Source organism: Dendronephthya gigantea, unplaced genomic scaffold, assembly GCF_004324835.1.
Source record: "Dendronephthya gigantea isolate DGI-Jeju-01 unplaced genomic scaffold, DenGig_1.0 000074F, whole genome shotgun sequence".
NCBI classification, from domain to species: domain Eukaryota; kingdom Metazoa; phylum Cnidaria; class Anthozoa; order Malacalcyonacea; family Nephtheidae; genus Dendronephthya; species Dendronephthya gigantea.
The window spans coordinates 116,671-138,089 of record NW_021163084.1 but is presented as its reverse complement, the minus strand read 5'-3'; the positions used below and the strand labels follow the sequence as shown (position 1 = coordinate 138,089).

The 21,419-nt window shown below is 36.5% G+C and overlaps 3 protein-coding genes across 3 annotated transcripts; all 3 read left to right on the top strand.

The window, feature by feature from the left end:
- Positions 1 to 3,820: 3,820 nt before the first annotated feature.
- Positions 3,821 to 7,920, top strand: LOC114531712 (the record flags this gene model as incomplete). The annotated part of the gene is made up of 4 exons (XM_028553323.1): positions 3,821 to 3,839; positions 4,003 to 4,192; positions 5,059 to 5,383; positions 6,400 to 7,920. Coding segments are annotated over 4 exons (1,689 nt in total), but the record flags the coding sequence as incomplete, so codon positions are not given.
- A 1,078-nt stretch (positions 7,921 to 8,998) lies between these two features.
- Positions 8,999 to 10,520, top strand: LOC114531807. The gene is made up of 3 exons (XM_028553424.1): positions 8,999 to 9,316; positions 9,550 to 9,752; positions 10,015 to 10,520. The coding sequence occupies exons 1-3, from the start codon at positions 9,068 to 9,070 to the stop codon at positions 10,358 to 10,360; spliced, it is 798 nt and encodes a 265-aa protein (XP_028409225.1). The 5' UTR covers positions 8,999 to 9,067; the 3' UTR covers positions 10,361 to 10,520.
- Positions 10,521 to 12,984: 2,464 nt separating this feature from the next.
- Positions 12,985 to 17,856, top strand: LOC114531804 (neuropeptide FF receptor 2-like). Its single transcript, XM_028553421.1, has 4 exons — positions 12,985 to 13,049; positions 14,394 to 14,806; positions 14,939 to 15,263; positions 15,914 to 17,856. The coding sequence occupies exons 2-4, from the start codon at positions 14,406 to 14,408 to the stop codon at positions 16,394 to 16,396; spliced, it is 1,209 nt and encodes a 402-aa protein (XP_028409222.1). The 5' UTR covers positions 12,985 to 13,049; positions 14,394 to 14,405; the 3' UTR covers positions 16,397 to 17,856.
- The last annotated feature ends 3,563 nt before the right edge of the window (positions 17,857 to 21,419 follow it).

Here is a 21,419-nt window from a genome sequence, read left to right as displayed (position 1 = left end):
AAAGTGAAGATCGCTCAAAGTTGCAATTCCTATAGAAATTCAACAGGACCCAGACTGGATGGAAAAGGTTGAGGCAGAAGTATCAATATGAGTAAATTTCCATCACAGGCCAAGCTATTATGTCTATGCCTTACTTTAACTGCATGAGAAAAAGCTTTTTCACAACTAATTTGGATGCATCCAAATTATTGGTCGTATACTGCAATTTTTTGTGCGATTTCCTTTTTTTGATAGATTTGAAAGTTTGATTCGATGTGCATTTTTTGATCTTCCCTAAAATTTTTAAAACACGAAACTCGGAATGTCAGTCTGGTCAATTAGTCATCACAGTTTACCCATTTCATGGACAAGCAAGCCGCTTCAAAATTCAGTGTGAAATTGTCCACTGAATTGGACTATGCCAGAGCATTTGTGTCCAGTTATCAAGCACAGCTAGGTTCAGATGATTTGAACGAGGAATTCATTTGCCTTCAGTATAGAAGAGCCAGTATGAAAAAAATTACTCTGTGTTCCAAAATTGAGAAAGTTTATACAAAAACGAAACCCACCAAAATAGCGTAATTCGGTTGATGAAGATATGTTATTCTGTTCTCTATTCTTGCCATACTGATCTTATAAGATTAATCTAGTTTAAAATGCATGTGGAGTTCCTCAAGGATCAATTTCAGGTCCTCTCTCTATTTTAAATCATAATATAGCGATAATAGCGATTCATAGTCTGCCTCCTATGGCTGTATAACCCACAATTTTATCAATATAATAAACAAAACCTCCCTGCAGGGACTAATTTTTACCCTCTTTCGTCATTCAGGGCACTCAGAGTCAATGCTAATGGAAGAAATTGTTGTTATTAAAGTATACTTTTTCAGTAAAATTTTGATGGCTTATAGATTCAAAGCATATTTTGCCATTTTACTAAATTTATAATCATTTTATTTATGTTTATTTATGTTTTCGTATGATGATTCAGAGGCCCACCGTTTGAAATTACATTAATTTTTATCTATAGAGTATAGTTATATTGCAATGTTTGTTAAAGCATGCAATTTGGAAGAAATGAATGGACTTTGCACATATTTGCCATTATAAGTGCCATGCATATACTCTTCAAAATTCCATCAAACCTGATAAATTATTTACGTGAAAAGTAAATTACTTGTCTATTTTCTTAATGAGAAAACCGCGAAACCAGAAAGTTATTAGCTCAATTGATGTTATCGAAAATGCAACGGAGTTAAAATAGTTATCTTATAATTTCTTTCAATTGCATTGTGTTCGCGTTTTTTTTCTTTAGTTACAGTTATATAAACACGTAAATGAATATGAAATTGCATCTGATTCAATTCAAAGAGAGACAGTATCCTGTATAATATATCCACTTGCATAATGTGATATAACTACTTGAATCTTCATATAAACATGCAGTATACTTATAAAGAGCAAAGTGAAGGTATTGTTATTCGACATGTATGAATTTTCTCACTTTTAATATAGCCGGGAACTGACATGTCGGTTCCGAATTGATATTTGCGCTTTGCGGTGGTTTTGAGGCTGAAAAAACCTATTTTTTAAATATTGTGAAGTAATACGTTGCAGTATATTTTGCAATGCGCCGGGCTGCGTCAAAATTATAGTTTCTTACTCGATGCCTTAGTGCATGAATATACTGTATATAGCCATATAAATGCGTTTGTCCACAGTATCTCGGAAGTCCACAGTATCTCGGAAGTCCCAGTAGTGTACTTCAGCCGGTAGCATTTTGCATGGAAATCATGGTTAAGGCTAAGCCACTACAATAGCTTAATCAATAGCTGTCACATATGTTGCATGCCGTCTTGAGTTGCTAATTTCCTTTCGAATTGTTGGTCCACTATTATCTATCATCTACATGCATGAAAAACATCTCAAAGTTAAGGAGGTCCAGTATATCATGAAAATATATTGTTCTAGCTACATACAATAAAGTACCGTGGTTTGATGGTGCAAATTTTATATCTTCATTAGCTTCAGAGAGAAGTTTTGAGGAAAAGGACCTCGCTTTGAAACGTCAAGAAAAGATTTTTCGCTCTAGACATTCAATTCAAACATAACCCGGCGCCTTGCTATATAACTGTGAAAACTTTCTGTCGGTTTTTCAACACATCGCTATCGGGCGATTCCTCGACTGATTTTACTCCTTTCACGAACATTTGAGATTCATTTTTGATGAAAATATACTTTGTGATAAATTTCAGCTATATAGGCCGGCCCTAGTAAACTACAGTTCAGTGCGGTTTGTCAAATCCGTTTTCGACTGACATATATTTTTGACAGTCATATTGCTTGTGTCTTTTTTTTAGTTGCATTTTACTTTCGTATTTTTGCCTTCTGCAAAAAAGTTTCGTTTGGGTTACATGAAGGCACAATTCTTGATGATTATGAAGCAATTTTGATGCATCGGTTCCAAATTGAGCGACATCTCTGAGAGCCTAAATATTTTATAGCAATCGTTCGCATGACTAAACCATACCCCTAGCTCCTCCCTCTTAATTCGGCTAATATTGGGCAAAAGTGGCCGTGCTTACGACTAAATGAAAGGCCGATGAGCAATGATGTGCTTACGACTAAATGAAAGGCCGATGAGCACGCAAAGAACGACGACCGAGAATCACCGACGAATTGAGTTTACAATCGAATCGAACGATATACGAGTCATTAGCAATTTCATGTAACCTCCTGCTGCGGTAAGCTAAGAGCAAACTTTTAAATAAGCATTCAATATACCGTGACAGTTACATCAATACCGCGTCATGTGTGGATCATTCGTGAAGGCCTCAAAACTATATTAATTTTACAACGTAATTTTCATCTAAAAAGATTCTATATTAGTTCAAACGTTGCTGTTAAGACAGGTAATCTATTTAATGATAGGGCATTGGACTCTGCATGTCTGTCTATAAGCCAGCGATGATGAAGACATGAATTTAATTAGATCTTTTTGCGCAGAGGCCTTTTATGAAGATAACGAATCTTCAATCATCAATCATCATCATTTTACTTGAAAGATCGATACATAATTATGGTGGTTGGGGTTTTACAGCTTTGCTGCATTGCCTGAATAATATACAAATATTCATTTTCAATAATACCGAACATGATTTATATGATAGTGGCCTCCTTATGACAATGCGAACCAACTTATAACCAAACGATACATCATACATCTAGACATATTTATTATTATAGTTTATTCATGATGGTGATGCGTAAGGTTTATCGAAAAACAAGGCGCGCAGATAGATAGCTATCTAAATCGTAGTGATATAGTCATCTTATAGATTTGATCAGACATGCAGATCGGTAGGTATGGCCCCTTATCAACCGTGCACTGAAAAGCAATTTATGAAGTCTATATTGTGCAACTAGACTTTGTTATGATAATAGATTGACTAGTATCAGCTCAGAACTAACTTGTTTTTAATTTCCCCCAAAACATCGGAATACATCTAAACCCTGTGGATGTCATTAAAATTACTGATACGCTAGTTTATTCTCACTATATGGGTCGTCGCCTCATCATACCAATGACTCCATATGTAATAAGACGAAATCTTTATTTTATTTCCCCTGTGTAAGGATTTTCTTAATCTATTTTGCCTGCAGTATAATTATTAGTCCAACATTTGCTGGATTTTTCGCATTTGGTACACTCTAATAGTTACTCAATTTGCTAGTATTCTTTCCTTATATGACCAATACACAGACTGTAATCATAAGTCATTTGTTTTTAAATTTCAGGCTAAGCCCAAGCAATGAGAAGTCATAACAACACAACCACTTTACCACCCACCAACATTACGGTGGGTGTCGATGATGTCCATTACTACTTATTCATCACACAAATTGTTTGTTACTGTGTCATCAGCGTCGTGGGATCCCTCGCGAACGTGGTAATTTGCGTGGGGCTCTCGCGTGACCGTCTTAAATCCAGTGAATACTTCATACTCAATCTTGCTATTGCAGACTTACTAGTATGCGCTATTGGTATACCGCTGGACATTTACCTACAGTACGCAGAGTCATGGCCATACGGAACATTCTTATGTCACGTGATATACCCGTCCCAGACCTGCCTAATACTCATCTCAATTTTGACGTTAATGGGCATGAGTCTTGAGAGACATAGAGCTATATGTAGTCCTCTTAAGCAAAGGTTTGTATCAGCATGTGTTTCTACCGTCACTTACACTAAGACGAACGACGGTAATGAACGACTATTTTCCACTGAACCTTTAATGTTTGTTGGAAGCATTGTTATGCCCCCACCTTGATGGGCCAATCACACGCTTAAATAGCACTGTTTGGCTGAGCTAATTAAAATCTGCAAATGTTCGTTGCAAACATTACCGTTATACGCGAGAAAAAGTAATGTCATAGCTAACATAGTCAAAGTTTGTCCTAGGTTGCAAGCGACTATTATACATTCAAAAGTTTAGATACATTTGTTTTCATGCACTTATCTGTCGATAAATCGAAAATATTAAAGAGTACTTGAAGTGTTTAGTATTAGTTAAAATACGAGCGGCCGATCTGTACGGGGATTTACAATGGCGTGTGGTAGCACATTGTGAATCCCATACAGGTCGGCCGCGAGTATTTTAATGTGCTTGCGAAATAAATAAATTAAGCTTAATGCATATTAGGGCATGTGTGTAACAAAGTTATGAATACTAATTAAGATTAGGTGTATCAAAGTTGATATATTAATTACTAATTCATAAGACCTTTATGGAGAATTACAGATGTATATATGTCACCAAAATACTGCGCAATGATTGGAGGTTAGACTCAATAATTATTCACGAATTTCACAAGGATGTTTACTGTTTACACAAATGTGATATTTGTGATGTTATACTTTATTATTTTTGATATCCCCAGTCACTTCCCTATAAATTTACTCTTAACGCAAAGGATTGTTGGATACAATTACCCAAAAATTTAGCCCAAAACGTAATCCCCAGGCAATAGGGTTGACTTATCCATAAAATTTTCTTCAAAATATTCTTTTTGTTGTAGGGTGAAACCAAAATGGCTACGTTGTAGCATCGTTTGCATCTGGCTCATAGCAATTGCAGCCGTCATTCCTTACGCTAAAATATTAAAATACACAGATAATGATTGTTTGGAAAATTGGTCAGTTCCGGACAACGCCAAATACTATACTCTAGCATTGTTCATGATGGATTATTGTATACCATTGACTATAATTACATATTGTTATATCAGAGCCGGGTATGTTCTCCACACAAAGTTTAAAAAGTTTAATAATAAGGAATCGACCTCTTCCGTGCAGAATATGGCCACTATGAAAAGATTACAACAGAAGAAAAAAGTCATCAAGGTAATAAGAGTTAAGCGTGCAGGCCAAGTGCTTCAAGTGTTTGTTATAAGCTGTATTAACCATTCGGATCTCATTTCTAATTTTAGTTTATAAGGTAACGATCATCTTTCCTCATTCTATTTTCCCCTTCTTCTCTTGGGTCCCTTTTTTGCCTTCTCCTATGTTCCTGCTGTTTCTCTTCTATGCCTTCGTCTTTTGTTACTCTTCTATGCCTATCCTCCTTTTTCTCTTCTATACCTTCTCCTCTTGTTCCTCTTCTATGCCTTCCCCCTTCGTTCCTCTTCTATGCTTTCTCCTCTTGTTCCTGTTCTGTGCCTTCGACCTTTTTTCCTCTTGTATGCTTTCTCCTCTTGTTCCTCTTCTATGCTTTCTCCTCTTGTTCCTCTTCTATGCATTCGACATTTGTTCCTCTTCTATGCTTTTTCCTTTTTTTCCTCTTCTATGCTTTCTCCTCTTGTTCCTCTTCATTGCTTTCTCCTCTTGTTCCTCTTCTATGCTTTCTCCTCTTGTTCCTGTTCTGTGCCTTCGACCTTTTTTCCTCTTCTATGCTTTCTCCTCTTGTTCCTCTTCTATGCATTCGACATTTGTTCCTCTTCTATGCTTTTTCCTTTTGTTCCTCTTCTATGCTTTCTGCTCTTGTTCCTCTTCATTGCTTTCTGCTCTTGTTCCTCTTCTATGCCTTCGACCTTTGTTCCTCTTCTATGCCTTCTCTCTTTGTTCCTCTGTCACACCTTCCCTCTTGTTCCTTCCATACCTTATGCTTCTCTCCTCTTCTATGCCTTTTTCTATCGTTCCTCTCCTTCCTCACTCACTTACTTACTTTTCATCTGCTTTCCTCCGGTTTATTGCTTTTTCTCTTCCTCTTCTCTTCTCTGCCTTCTTTCTTTTGACTCTCTTCTCGCTCCTTCTCTTGCCTATCTTGTCCTCTTCTTCTCTTGCTTTTCGTTTTCTCTGTTCAGTGGCCTGATTAGAACTTTCGCCGTAATGATGAGTGAGTATCATTTCTCGTTCTTCAGATATTCAGTCTTGCCGTTATCCTCTTCGTAATCTGCGTGTTACCAGGCGACTGCTACTGGATGTGGTTTTCATTCAGAACCATCGAGTCCCATCCCTTAGACACCCACCTCCAGGCTTTCTCCACCATCACACTGTATGCAAACTCAGCCATAAACCCGTTTATTTTTGGGGCTGTTCAAATGGTTTGTCATCGAAACATGAGGTCACGAATTAGCGACCAATTAACCAGCACGACAGGTTTTTCAGGAAGTGTCAGCTCTGCCGGTGGTGATGGATTCAATCGCAAATTTTTTTCACGAGCCGCTCTGCGAAGACTGACGAAGTACAGGAGTTTGAGAGGAAAGATGGAGGCACAGGATTCAAACAGTGAGACGAAAGGTTTGAATAACACGAAGCAATTGGATGGCGAGACAAAAGTAAAATATCGCGACATGGCCAATGGATATCGTAGTGATACGCACAAGAAAACATGCGATACAAACTTCAATCTACCAATTTTGGGAGAAAAAATGGTTGATAAAGAACAAAACCCGGATGACACCAAACAAGAAATGCGTGAAAAAGAAATACTTGTTACTAATCATGACACGAAGAAGGGAAGGATTGAAACGAAAGAAGAAATGCGTGACACGAAAGAACAACAACTTGATACTAAAGAAGTAATAGAATATGAAATATGTACATCAAACGACACATTAAATGATATAAGATCAATATCAAGCGACTCTTCTGCGACTTTACATCGAGAAGAAGATGACACGTCTAGTTTGACAAGTGAAATGATTCATGACACGAACTGTAAGTTGAAAGAACGAACTGGAAGCTCAGATTACCAATGTTACAACACGAATGAATACACAGAAGACGAAAGATTGCATGAAATGGCTCATAAAACAAACAGATCAAAACAAAATGAGTTTGAAAGTTCCAACTTAATGGCATCAAACAATAGCACGAAACAGGGTAATGTTGACCGCAAAATCACTATAGAAGATCGAAATTCTCCAAAACATAACGCATGTGAAAAGGACATAAACAATGACTTCAGTGAAAGTGCAGCATCTGGACGCTGCTGCGAACAATTAAACAATAAAACCGCACACAATTTATTGGAATTTATTCTGTCTAGATCAGTCAAAGAATCAGACGTGTAGAAAATTGACTATTATTTTGACAGAGGTGCGTTGAGGTTACATCCTGGGATAAAAGGACGAACTGAAATTATAACTTTATAAGTTTAGCGTACATTATTTATTTGCCTGTGATATATATAGTTACAGCATTAAAAAACAGCCAGTGTACTGGCACATAATTGTGAATATTGAACAAACTTACTTAGTACTCAGCTGGCAACGAAATTAATCACATGTATATCATTTTGTTATTCTGATCTTAGGTTATAGCGTGAGTTATAATGAGAGGCAATAAAAGAGAAACATGCATATAGAGTAACGTAGCCAGCCTGACGATTTTTTCCGCTACGCTAATATTTTCGTGCCCATAGACCATGAAAACAATAAATTTCTAAATAAATGAATAATAATAAAAACTGGAAATTTACATAGCGCGACAAAATCGTCAGGCTGGCTACAGTGGCGGATCTAGGGGTGTGCGGAAAAATTACTACAGCTTAAAATCAGAATCGCATTGGCAGATTTTAATGTAAAAATATTCTTTTCAAAACTATAACCAATAGCGTTGTTATTAAGGGGTTTTGAATTTAAAATTAAGCTGTGTAATTCATTCTGCACACCCCTGATCAATTTTCGACTTAATTCGAAAGAACTTCATATCGTCATAGTAATTTGAAAATTGCATTTGAACAAAGATTGCCGCGAGAGTATCGTTCCTCGATATTCATCTGACTAACTTTTGAACGTAAATAAAAAATAAATAATGTTTCTCAAAGCTGCCTTAGTTTCCGTGAATCATTATCAATATTGGCTTTTCAGCCGTAACTAGGTAGTGATCTTTCAAATTGCTTATAACCTTGAGGATTGCGCATTCTTTTGACGAGAAAGACCAAAATTGACTATTCCGGATATTTACATCTCTGTTCCCATGCAATCATGTCATCATCCCATGACGATTTCATGAATAATTGTTCTCGAAATGTATAACCTTTAAGATCATTAGGATTAAAAAGTAAACTGACTCCAATATCTTCACTTCAACTCTTTATCCATAGGTATGTAACAATGACATAATTTTTATTGTCAGACAAAGAGGTCTTTAATGAAAAATCTCCTTAGCTGTGAAACTGCACGAAGTTCATTTCAATAATTACTTCAATGTAAGAGAACACAAACTATTTCTCCATTCGAGCAATCAAACGCATTAAGAACAGAGCAAGGCGTGGACTGAAGCTGATAGTGTATGATCAACAAGATGTATTTGACGACATATTCTGTACTTGCATGCCTCATTATAACACAAGTTCAGTGTAGTAACCTTCATCCAGTCAAAGGGTTTGTGATTCGAAAGTTGCGGAACATCACATGTATTTCAAACCCTGTCAACGATGTCTGCCCAGTCAGTCACAAAGTTCCCGATTCGGTTCCAAATCATTCACAGATCGACAGCGAAAGCATAAAACAGGTTCTGGATAGAAATGCAAAATTCCTTCGCTTCTCTGGTGGCAATGAAAACTGTACAAAAGCAAATGACATGTTCTATTGCTCAAAAATGATCTACGTTTGTGAAACCAATCTCAGCTACGTGTATTTAGATTCTGACAGAGTGCATAGACAATGTGTGACAGCTAGGAGAGAATGTGACGGAATAAGTGCACTTACCCTTGACGTGCTTCTTAACTGCACTAAACACCTCAACGCAACTCTGAGGTACGATAAATCCGAGATATGTAAGGAATATCCAGATGTGGAAAATAAAATATGCCCCAAGCGGAATTATAAGGTAAGCAGAAGAAAATTGAAGTGTAACGTGATCTAATTATATTCACATATACCTATGATCTAAGGTCAGTTTTTTTTACTGAAAACGCCGTACCAAAAATTTTTATTTAGACCATTTTATAGTAACATTATTCTAATCGAACAGACTTATAAGTGAAGACATCGTAATGTAAAACACTGGTGCAATAGCATTTACAATTGACAGATTTCTTTCTTATCGATATATGCATATAGGTTCCAGAATTCGTCAATATTACGTCATTTGTAGCAGAGCAGGGAAAATTACAAAGGATGATACAAGAAAACAACGTGACCAGTAATTGCAGCTTTCACGTCCTCAACGCCGCATGTTACGGTGGTTTTCCAGCCTGTACGAGAGATGAGGCGTATGCAGTGTCATTGCTTGGTAAAGGGTTTTGCCTCAAAGTCATGAAATGGTAAGAAAGACTCTTTGGAGGAAGGGGAAAAAGATTGAATCAGTTTCATTGAGTCAAAAATTTAAAGTGCATGTAAAACTAAATCAGAACTCTTTCTTTCTACTACCTAAATCATGGTTCTGCTAACAGGTTGGCGTTCAGAGAGAATTTGAAGACTTCTCTATATATCCTATCATTTCTTGTTATTTGCATCCCACGTATTCTTCCCGACCATTCGAGCAACCACCATAAAGCCATTAATAAAAACCTCTTTATTTTATAGTTTAGAACATGCAAACAATACCAATCTCACAAACTTTGCAACGAATCTTTGTCAGAAGCTCCCTGATGAAGACACAGCCAAAAATATCTCAATCAAAGACATAGAAATTCCTTTGGTAAAAACCTCGAAATCGCCACCATTTACCATCGCCGATTTGGGAACCAGCATAACTGTTCCAAGCTCAAAACCAAGTCAAACCCACACAAAGATGAGATTTTTGACGGCCAGCACAACAGCGGAAAACAACAAGACCACTACAAAAGCACCATGCTGTGGGGCATCAAGCTTGCATACATTGGGTCTCACTGCTATCGTTTGGTTAATCTCAGCAAGTTTTGTAATCTAAATTTACACCAAAAATAACTTGATAGGTAAAAAGAATTGTAATACGCAGCATCAGAGTTTGTATGGGGGTCTGGGAAACCTCTCCCAGAAACGTTTCTGTAATGTTAGGTCTCTCTGATTTGATTTCCTGCATTATGGGGGATACTTACTGGAGTGAGGTTATTTTGCTAATATTTAAACCGAAAAGGGACCATCGCTGGTGGGGCCAAAGCTGTCACACTGGGTAGAAGTATATAGTTAAAAAAAGTAGAAAACAAGGATACTGGGTGCTGTAATATGATTGCTTTTTGGTAGTGTAACATATTTTACGAGTAAAACCCTTTGTTCGATTGCATATCTTGGAATCTTTATACGTCTAGTGCAGCCCTATTCTTCGATTATTGCTTCCCTCTGTGCATGGAATAGTAGCAGATTACTAATGGAGCATTTGCAAAGATTTCTCTCCCGTGCAGCAAGAGTCAGAAAGGGTTCTAACAATCATTGAATATACGAATGTGGTCCCCTTAATTAACGTTCGATTGACGCCCAGGCTACCCATGATATTTTAAAATTTCGAGATTTAGATCTTGTGCCAAGTACAAATGGTCTTCTCCGGGGCTCCTTCGTAATAGATCAAATAGATCAAACTACATGCACCTGCGAAGTTCCGTAACAGACCCATCATATTCCAAGCCTTGCAATGCAGAGATTGGCCTTAAAATAAACCGCCCTATATGTTCTGGAATCGACCCCTAATGAAGCACAATTTGTCGAATCGCTTCATTCACTTATACTATGATTCACTTTGTATCAATTGTTGGTTTAATCTTTCTTATGTAGTCTTACACATTACTAAACGATGCATGTGTGTTTTTCTTGTGCCACCTTTCCTTTTTTTTATGAAATTTTTAATATTGAAACACGCCCTCCATAGAAACCAAACACGCCCCCATATATAGAATTGCTTGGATTTCATATTTCCAATAAAATATTACCTATTTACCTACACCCACATCAAATCGCTTACAAAACGCTTCTTTCTATAAATATTACACTCCATGGTCTTTTAAAAAGCATTTTTCAAATTAGCATCTTCTCTTGAGTCGAAATGTCATTTTGGACAGATGTCTTGTAATCGAACCGCTTTATTGTCAAACACTTCAAAAGTTGAGATCTTCAGACGCAATATATATCGCCGGCATTACAAAACGTGAAACAGCAAAACAGCAAGTGTGTAAAGTTTCTAGCGCTGAAACAGGGTAACCCAGTCATCGCACAAAAGTAAAAGTTTGCCTTTTTCTACGATTTGCTCTATTTAAAAGCTTCAAGCAATAAAGTTTGTAAACAACGGGTATTTTAAAAGTAAGTCATATATTATTTAATAATTCATATACATTCGTAGCAGGGCTTAATTCTTGTGACATTAAGCATGAAAACTGGATTAATTTGCGAGCATATAGTAGGAAAAACAGGAAGATCATATTTTGTGCGGCTATGCATGGCTGTAGAGTAATGTATACAGACAGAAATTTTGTTGGGGCAGAAATGTACTCGGATTGACCAGGCAGAGTTTTGAAATTTATGCGAACGCGAGTGTCCATCTCGAGAGACTATTTTCTTCAGTATAATTGACCGTCTTTAGTCATTTGCACCTCAGTACGCTCACAAATGTTAATTTCAAATAAAAATAAATTTTTAAAATTAAAATTCATCGATCGTCTTTGCCGGGGTTACATTAACAGCTGCGATTAGCTATAATTAAGGTTTGTTTTAGGGGCTGTTTACATGAGCCCGGTTACCCGAGATTCAACGAAGCGTGAGATCGGATTTTGAGGTATTGAAATGAGCAGATAACATGATCCTGGCAGTCGTATAATCACCACAACAATAGCATGTGCTTGTTTTGGTGACATAAAGACTTTATTCAATACCTCAAAGTCCTCTCACGCTTCGTTGAATCTCGGGTAACCGGGCTCATGTAAACAGCCCCTTAAACAAGGCGTTTGTACCCACCGAACGCATTTGACACCATAGATAATTACTTCGTGGGCCTCATTATCTTTTGTTTTGAATACATTCGCGGCAGATGCGCAAGAACAGCGATAAGCCTTGAGCTGGCCGCACAGAAGAGCCGCCTATAGAACGAGTTGGTCTGGCGGTTTCCTAAGCAGGTCAATTTCAGGTGCGGATAGTTTTGAAGAATCACATTGCAAAGGCGGTTTAACTTCGGTGGGCGGATACCATAGTTTCAAGCTCAGCTAACTGTTTCTTAAGAACGTAAGTTCAGCTAAGGAACACTGAATGACTTGACACCTGGCAGTGAATAGTAACGATTTGCTTATCACTATAATATATAGTAGTATATTTATGTGTCGCGCACGTTATCAAGGAGTGTTTGTAAAGGCTGGAAAACTACCCTTTATATAATTCCCAACATATTTTTAAGCAAGATTTTGGCTGAACGTGCGTATTCATTCAAGTATTATTCTCTAGGTATAATTTATTGCGCGTCGATTGGCATTGCTGCGTTTATTGCAATTCATATCGTGAACATAAACGAAAGCAAGAAACTGGACCAAGCGAAGCCAACGTCCTAAGAGTAATTTATTATTTAGTTATTTAGTTTACTCCGTTTTTAGACTTAAAGGCTGTATACATGATTTCGCTTGGCAAAGATTAAACGAAGAGGAAAACGATTCTCTAGTTCTCAGGTATTGAAATAGGTAAATAACGGCACCGCCAATGGTGTAGTTACTTCGACAATAATACATGCTTGTTTGGTTTCATGCATAATATTTGTTATTGATATTGTATTCTTTTTGTTTAATACCACAAAATCGTCTCACACTTCGCCTTCAATTTTTTATTTGCTACATTAAAAACAACTCGTTATTCTAATTTGCCAAAAAACTGCGCCTTTTGCCTGAACACTTCACAGTTCTCAGAAGAATTGTTTTGTATTCGTGGCATAAAATTATTCTGAACAATGCACCTTTCAAAGAGATTGTTTTGTTTCATACATCAGGCACGAATTTGTGCATAATTTTTATAGATAGACATAGGCGAAAATAAAGCTAACATGTCGATTTATTGGTAGTTGATGTTGAATTTAACACTTATACGTATTTGGCGATCCTTGCTGCTTTGTCTTTAGAAAGTTGTTTGTTTTGACTCCGTTATTATATGTCGAAATTCATAGATACAAACGCATTAATTAAGTGTTACTGAATGCTGAATACCACAGTCTATATGCATATGTTGGCGGTAAAAACTGTACATATGTAGGCATAGAGGAAACAATAAAAAATGCAATTATTTGGCTTTCTGAATTGAAATAAATATCAATGATAACATATGCTACACCAATTCGGCGAAGACTGGCAATCTTTTGGCGAACTTGTTATTGTGTCTGCAAAATAATTTGTTATCGGTCACTGTCTTTCTGCTCGTTTGACGGTAGAACTTGGCGCGATAAAAGCGTACTTACACTTTTTGACGAAAAAAAAACAAAGTGAATGCTAGATAGACATTGATACATCAGGGTTTAGGACACATAACTAGAAAATTAATTATCATAAAAGTTCATAATGTCAGGATTTCGCAATCAAAGATGGTCGACTTGTTATTATAGAATTATATAGCTTATAGAGCACGAGACAAAATTTGAAATTATTTGAAACTTCTGTCTTACATATTGTAGTTGCGGAGCTTGATTTAAGACGGGCAGAAACTCTATTGTACTGTTATAACAAAGGAAGCTTTATAATTTCGTTGTGGAGCTTTTCGCTCCCCTAACGCCTTGCACGTTTTGTGAAATATAACCAGGTTTGGTCGCACGATTTTGCTGCACATTTTGTTTACATTTCGAGGCCATCCAAAGGGATCATTGAAAGTTGTGACACATGCATGCCACACAGCCGGATTTTTTTGCCTTCGGTCGTCTTTTACTCTTAAGCTTCATAACAGCTGTGCATGTTCATTGCAAATATCATGCAAACCTCTGCATGACTAAAGTATTAAGTGAGAGACTAATATAGAGTTCTTTTTAACTCTAGGTCGCTCACGCCATGAAGAGTCATAACAAAATAAACACCACACCGCTCGTCAACGATACAGCGGGTGGCGATGAAGTCCATTACTACTTATTTATCACCCAAATAGCTTGCTACTGCGTGATCAGCGTCGTGGGATCTCTCGCGAACATGGTAATTTGCGTGGGACTCTCGCGTGGTCGTCTCAAATCTACTGAATATTTCATACTTAATCTCGCTGTTGCAGACTTATTAGTATGTGTCATTGGAATACCGCTGGATATTTACCATAACTACGCAGACTCATGGCCATACGGACCTCTTTTATGTCACGTGATATATCCGCTTCAGACATGTCTAGTACTTATCTCAATTTTAACTCTAATGGCTATGAGTCTTGAGAGACATAGAGCTATATGTAGCCCTCTTAAGCAAAGGTTTGTGACAGCATATCCTTGTATATCACGATTTATTGACGGATAATCACCACATTAGAAAAGGAAAATTAGGCGTGTTTTTATCATGCCGCTGGTGTTACCCAACCTTTAAATTTTACCTCTTTGTTGTAGGGTGAAACCAAAATGGCTTCGTTTTAGCATCGTTTGCATCTGGCTCATAGCAATTGCAGCCGTCATTCCTTACGCTAAAATATTAAAATACACAGAAAATGATTGTTTGGAAAATTGGTCTGTACCAAACAACGCTAAATACTATACTCTAGCATTATTCATAATGGATTATTGTATACCATTGACAATAATAACATATTGTTATACCAGATCTGGGTATGTTCTCTATAAGGAGTTCAAAAAGTTAAACAGAAAGGAATCGACATCTTCCAGGGAGAAATTTGCCATCATAAAAAGATTGCGACAAAAGAAGAAAGTCATTAAGGTATTTAATCATCCCCATCATCACAATAAATTACATTATTATTACTACACTACCATTACTATCAAAGTCAATTATATTATCATCACTACCATTATCATCAAAATAATTTTTATTATCATCACAATCACTAAGATTATCATCAAAATCATTAGAGTTGTGTATAAATACAATACTGATATCATAATCACGACTATTTTCATCATAATTACAATCAATGGCATTATCATCAATGACATTATCATCACTACCATTACTACCTCAATCACCAGCATTATTACCATAAACACGAACATCAGCAGCACTATGAACGTAACCTGATAACCATCACCATCGCCGTTACTATACCCTTCGACTACTTGGTTTCTAATACACTACATCGACCAGTGAGTCAGTGACTATACTTGCAAATTCTTATTTCAGACTGGTTTAGCTTAGAGTGGAAACCTCGTTACCAAGGGATTGTAATTTCGCTTTTTATTACTAATAGCCATTGTAGTTTACACGAATTCGTCATTGAACGAAAAAGAACTTATTTCTACCTGAATCATTGAAAGTTGTGAAATTCCAAAGAAAACAGTCATTAAGGAGTACGCTAAACTACCACAGTCACATCACCATAAAAGATTACTCTTATTTCTATGGTTTTATAGATTTTTAGTTTTGCCGTCATCCTCTTCGTAATCTGCGTGTTACCAGGCGACTGCTACTGGATGTGGTTTTCATTCAGGCCCATCAAGTCCCATCTTTTAGACACCCACCTCCAGGCTTTCTCCACCATCACACTGTATGCAAACTCAGCCATAAACCCGTTTATTTTTGGGGCCTTAAAAATGATTCGTCAGCGGAACCTAAAATCACGATTTGGCGCCCAATTGTCTGGCACAAATAGTTTCTCAGGGAATATCAGTTCCGCTGAAAGGGGTGAAGGATTGAATCGGAAACAGATAAAGTATAAGAATGTGAAATCGAATATTGTCATGGTAGTACAGAACACAAATAGTCAAGTGGGAGGTGAGAAGGTAGAATCGAGGTATCGCGACAAAAACAGTAGATTTCGTAAAATGGGACTAGACATTCGTGAAAAAACGTCGAAGAAACTACGTAATACAATTACTGAAACAAAAGATATATGACACTGAACAAAACATGGATGACACGAAACATGATACGGACCAAAAAATGTGTGTCACTTATCATGACACGAAGGACGGATTAACACGAACATACAGATATGCGTGACACGAAACAAAACAATGTAAAAAATGTACATCAAACGACGGCACATTTAACGATGCTAGATCAATATCAATCGAAACTAGTGGAAGTTTTAATTTTATCATGCAAGAAGATGAATGAAATTATTGAAATGTATCCAATCTAGATCAGTCAAAGAATCAGACGTGTACAAAATTGACTTCTTCGAAAAAGATGCGTTGAGACTGAAAAAAAAAACAGATTCAAACTGCACTATCTTTTCACTGGCTATCGAAGTAATTCATACATACTAGGTTTATATTTTTCAGTTTGCTCTTTTCAGCATTAGCCATTGTAAGTACCATGTCATTTAACAAAAAACAGCCGTTCGCCATATTTGAAATGTACATCGTCAAAAATTTAATTCCAACTACTCATGCCGGACATTCACTGAGCCTTCTTAGTTCTGAATATAGAGAAGTGGGAGAATTAAGCTTTGTGGGCCCTCTGGTAGTTGCGTTCGGTTGGGATAAATGATATGATTGTAAAACTCGTAAAACCCCGTTTGGGGTTGCCCCTAAACAAATATTTCCACAGGTAATACTTGCACTACATGCATGAGATATGTTGAACCAAGAACAATGGGCAATGAACAAATAGACAATTCTTTGCTTTGGAGTGTCACATGTTGAACGGAAAATATGGTCTGCTTAATTGCAAACTCCGCAATCAATATACTTTTTAGTGCGCACGAAAATTGTTACTTTTCTGCCGAAAATGGTCACATTTTCCGCACTCAATACAAAAATAAATCAAATTGGCAAATTTTCGAAGCCTATTTTCAGCAGTTTTAAAATCTGGAAGGAGGTGTTTCCACAATCTAACGAAATTTCCTTGCACAAGATCGTCACTACGGAGCGAAGAGCCAATTTTAAATAGCATCTATACCATCGCCATCTCTCAATGAATATCAGTACAAGGAAAGCCCAACGTAAATAAATGTGGAATCAGATGGGTTTGATACACAAATTCTTGCAGTTTTGCCAAAAGGGCAGAGTAAATTGCGCTCAGCCTCAAGAATTCCAAAACACCCTTCATTAAACAGGAGGAATTTCGTTTTAGACCAATCAGCAAGTTTGTTTGCATTTTTAGTAACCCAATCAGAATGCATACATTTTGTCCACCTCCAGTAGAAAAGGTACATTATTTACCATTTTACATGAAGTATTAAAAATCTAGGCATTACTGATTGGCTTGCCTGAAAAATGTAGACAAATATGCCGATGAGTTTAAAACGCTGTTCGCTCCACTATTTGTTTTACGACCAAGATAGTCGAAAAATTCCAGTCCAAAATTCGAAAATTAGAAATGTGTAGCGCCGTACGATTTTTGGTGAAAAAGTGCATTTTTTGTACATTACAGTCGTTCGTAGTTTTTTTTCCATGCCCGCAAACATATCAGGTGGCAGAATAGCTTATACATAGTTATGTATATAGTTAGGCTGTAAATTAGCTAACGTACTCTTAATTTCTGCATATCTTTGAATATAAAAAAGTAAAGTTTATCGCAAAAAACGCATTTCTTCAATAAGAAGAAACATACAGTTGTTATGCACGAGTCACGTTCTCTTTTAATTATTTTTTATTATAAAAATGTTTTCTGTCTCAAATGTGGTGGATATATTTTTAATATTACAAAAACTTAAAATAAAGGCTTAGACGTAATAAATAATTGAATAGAATAAATATGCGTTGTGAATTGCGACTTTACTTATCAACTAGCTAAAAAAATGCTGTTTTGGATTTTTTCTACCAGTAAATTACATATTGAGCAACAGTTCTTCGAATATTCTTGCTTTTTGAAAAAAATAGCCTCGTTGTCTTTCAAAAAAGCATTACACTGAAATTTGCGGCTTTTGAGGCGCCGCGTCAAAACACTAACATTGAAATTAAATTTTGGGATTTTGAACAGATGCCTTTGTAATAGAACCGCATTATTCGTACAAAACGCTGCGAAAGTGCCAGTGTTGACGGGTAATTAGCACTAAAAAATGCAATTAACACTGTTTATAAATTGCATATAGTTAAAAAACAGCAAGTGTGTAATGTGGCTTGCATTGTAACAAGGCAACGGAGTGAACGTCACAAAACTATTATTGTATTAAAAGCTTGGAATTTGCAACGAGTAAAAGGTAATTCAACTATGTTATCTCATAAATATAATTAGAAAGCTTTTTTGGATTAAATTTTAGATAATTCGCACGGGTAGATATAACGTCTCGAAAACAAGACCTAGTCATATGATGCAGTTTCGTGTGGGGCCAAGCAGCTCGTTTAAGAAGCTAGCAAAAGTTGTGTAAAACAACTTAGTGTAATTCATTCCCCCTAACCTTACCCCTATAACACACAAAAACTATAATCACAATGATTTCGAAAAAAAAGGGGAAAATAAGGGGAGATTCAAATTTAAGGGTTCAAATAATTTGAATTGAGGAAATCTCATTGTCACGTAATTTAAAAGCCGGTATTTGTTGTTGTTGTTGTTGTTGTGGTTTGAAATACCTGAGTGCTCTGCTGAGCCCACGGACGCAACAACAAATCAGGTATTAAATCTTATGTCTGAGATCTGAGGTTTGTAGAATATTCAAATCGTCCAAAATTACGTTCGGTCGCCATGCAAGTTGCCAATGCAATGCATGCAATTACGTTCGGTCGCAAAGTTCCCACGGAGAAATTTAACTCTCTTCGACAATATTTTTTATAAATTTCGACAGCGACATTCCGGACGAAACGGTAGGATGCACTAGTGACGAGGAAAAGGGGTGTCACATGGGGACAAGAAACTCGACTCGACGAATCAAGCCGAAATTATAACCTTGTGTCTATCGAAGTAATTACGGGGGGGGGATATTTAGGAAGACAGACTTTCTGACAGAAATTTGAAGTCTTCGACTTCCAGTTATGCAGGTTGATCAATGATCACGGTAATGATACGCAGGGTCTTGAAAAGCCGCTTAAATTTGTCCTTGGTGTAATATTACAGTCTATACAAGACAGAAATCCTTTACAAATATGATAAAATAAATAAAAAAATTTGTAAAGCCTTGCTTTTTTACTTAAAATCAATATCAATTAACTAAAGGTTCTGGAATACTATATGACGTATAATAACGACATTATTGCGCGTGGTTAATCAGAAAACAAGACAGAACAATGTGCGTTGCACGTCAATGCTGAATGTTGTTGTAAAATTCCCAAAGCTTGACATCAATCGAAAAAAACTACATGAATATTTTTACCCTTTATAGCCATTATTAGGGGTTTAGATCCTATATGTCGGTGAAAAAAAAATTCGAGATAACAAGCACTTCATTCGTTAGCGATCATCGACAATAGCTTTCGCCGATTATAACGATATGAAAACAGTTGATAAGTCTTGCGAAATAAATATGGGTTTTCATGCACATCGTGCATGCGTATACAATTTGTGTATTTCATACCTGTATATGCCAGCGTGGTCTTTCAGATTAGTTTCAGTAAAATTTACCCAAACCGATAACACATGTTGTGGCTTGTCAAGCTAAATTTATGCGATTGATGCCATACAAGAATTTTTTTACTATCAATATTTTGAAGGAGTTTCATCTGACGTTTTTTGCTGGACGCTAAATATAGCTATACTCATATAACTGCCGTATAAGGAGTTCTGCTTAGTGACTCAGTCTGTCAGCTAGCAGAATGTTAAATCCATCAAAAGGTTGCTTAAGAAATAAGAAAATTAATAAAAAACAGAATGCGTGGTGTATAATTTAGTCTATTTATATATATGCGCCTATATCTGCGCAAATATTTTAGCGAAATAAAAAAGTTGTAACTCTATGTGACGCGAATATTATTTATTTACCAAAGAATCAAGCAATGTGAGTTCACGTGGTACATGCATGCATTTGAAAATATTTGAGATACATATTTGAGTTACATAAAATGTTGAACCTGATTTGGTAGAAGCGGCACGTGATATTGCTATTGGAAGAATGTCGTTATATGATGTTCAGTGGTGAATTCCTAAACATGTTGGCGTCTTTAATTTCATATAATCAGGCTATATTCTGTTGTAGCTTAATTTAGCCAATAAATTTTGCATTTTGTTATGTCTTGTTTGAAAGCCAATCGCCACTGTTTTAAAAGAAAACCAATGAATAAAACAGATAAACAAAAAACTCTCGCCAGTTTCCATTTATCTTGGCAGCTGACTATTGGGATACCTATGCTTTTCAACTCGTTTTGTCTCTCAGTTTACAGTGATCAATAAAGTAGTATAGATTTATTGCTAAAGTTTGAAGAAAAGGTCGTTTGGTGTTTATTCCATCCATATGCATATACGCTCAGTGGAAGAAGAAATCTTTCATAGAGTTTTATTAAGTCTGTCGAATATGAGTTGTGTCTGACTGCCTGTTAGTTTGCAGTTCGTAAGTTTCATCATTACATTGTTTTCACATGTTATTTAGTTTAGTTATTGTATTTGCAACTACCTGGATCTCAGACAAAATACCGAAAAAACCTTCTGGTATAACTTAAGAAGTCGATAAACCGACTTGATTATTCTCGAATATACTTGGAAACTAATCTATTTTTTATCACCCGTCACTTTACCATGCTCAATTCATCTCTAATTTGTAATATGCCATGCTTGATAAATAATGCGTTTAAAACATGTTCGGAAGTGCGCTAATGAGCTGGCGACAATGCGTAAATAGAAAGGATCTGCGAATAGCAGTTAAGCAAAACAGGACATCATCTGTTAGATCAATTTCAGCGATTTGTGATTTCTTTAATTACTTGCACGCGTGTACTACGACATTACATATTATTGAGAGCATTTTTCGGGCAAAACTCAAATGTGCAAATAATCACACAGCGGCTAGAGCCGGTTGGAACTTAGCTGGGACCGGTTGCGGAAAAC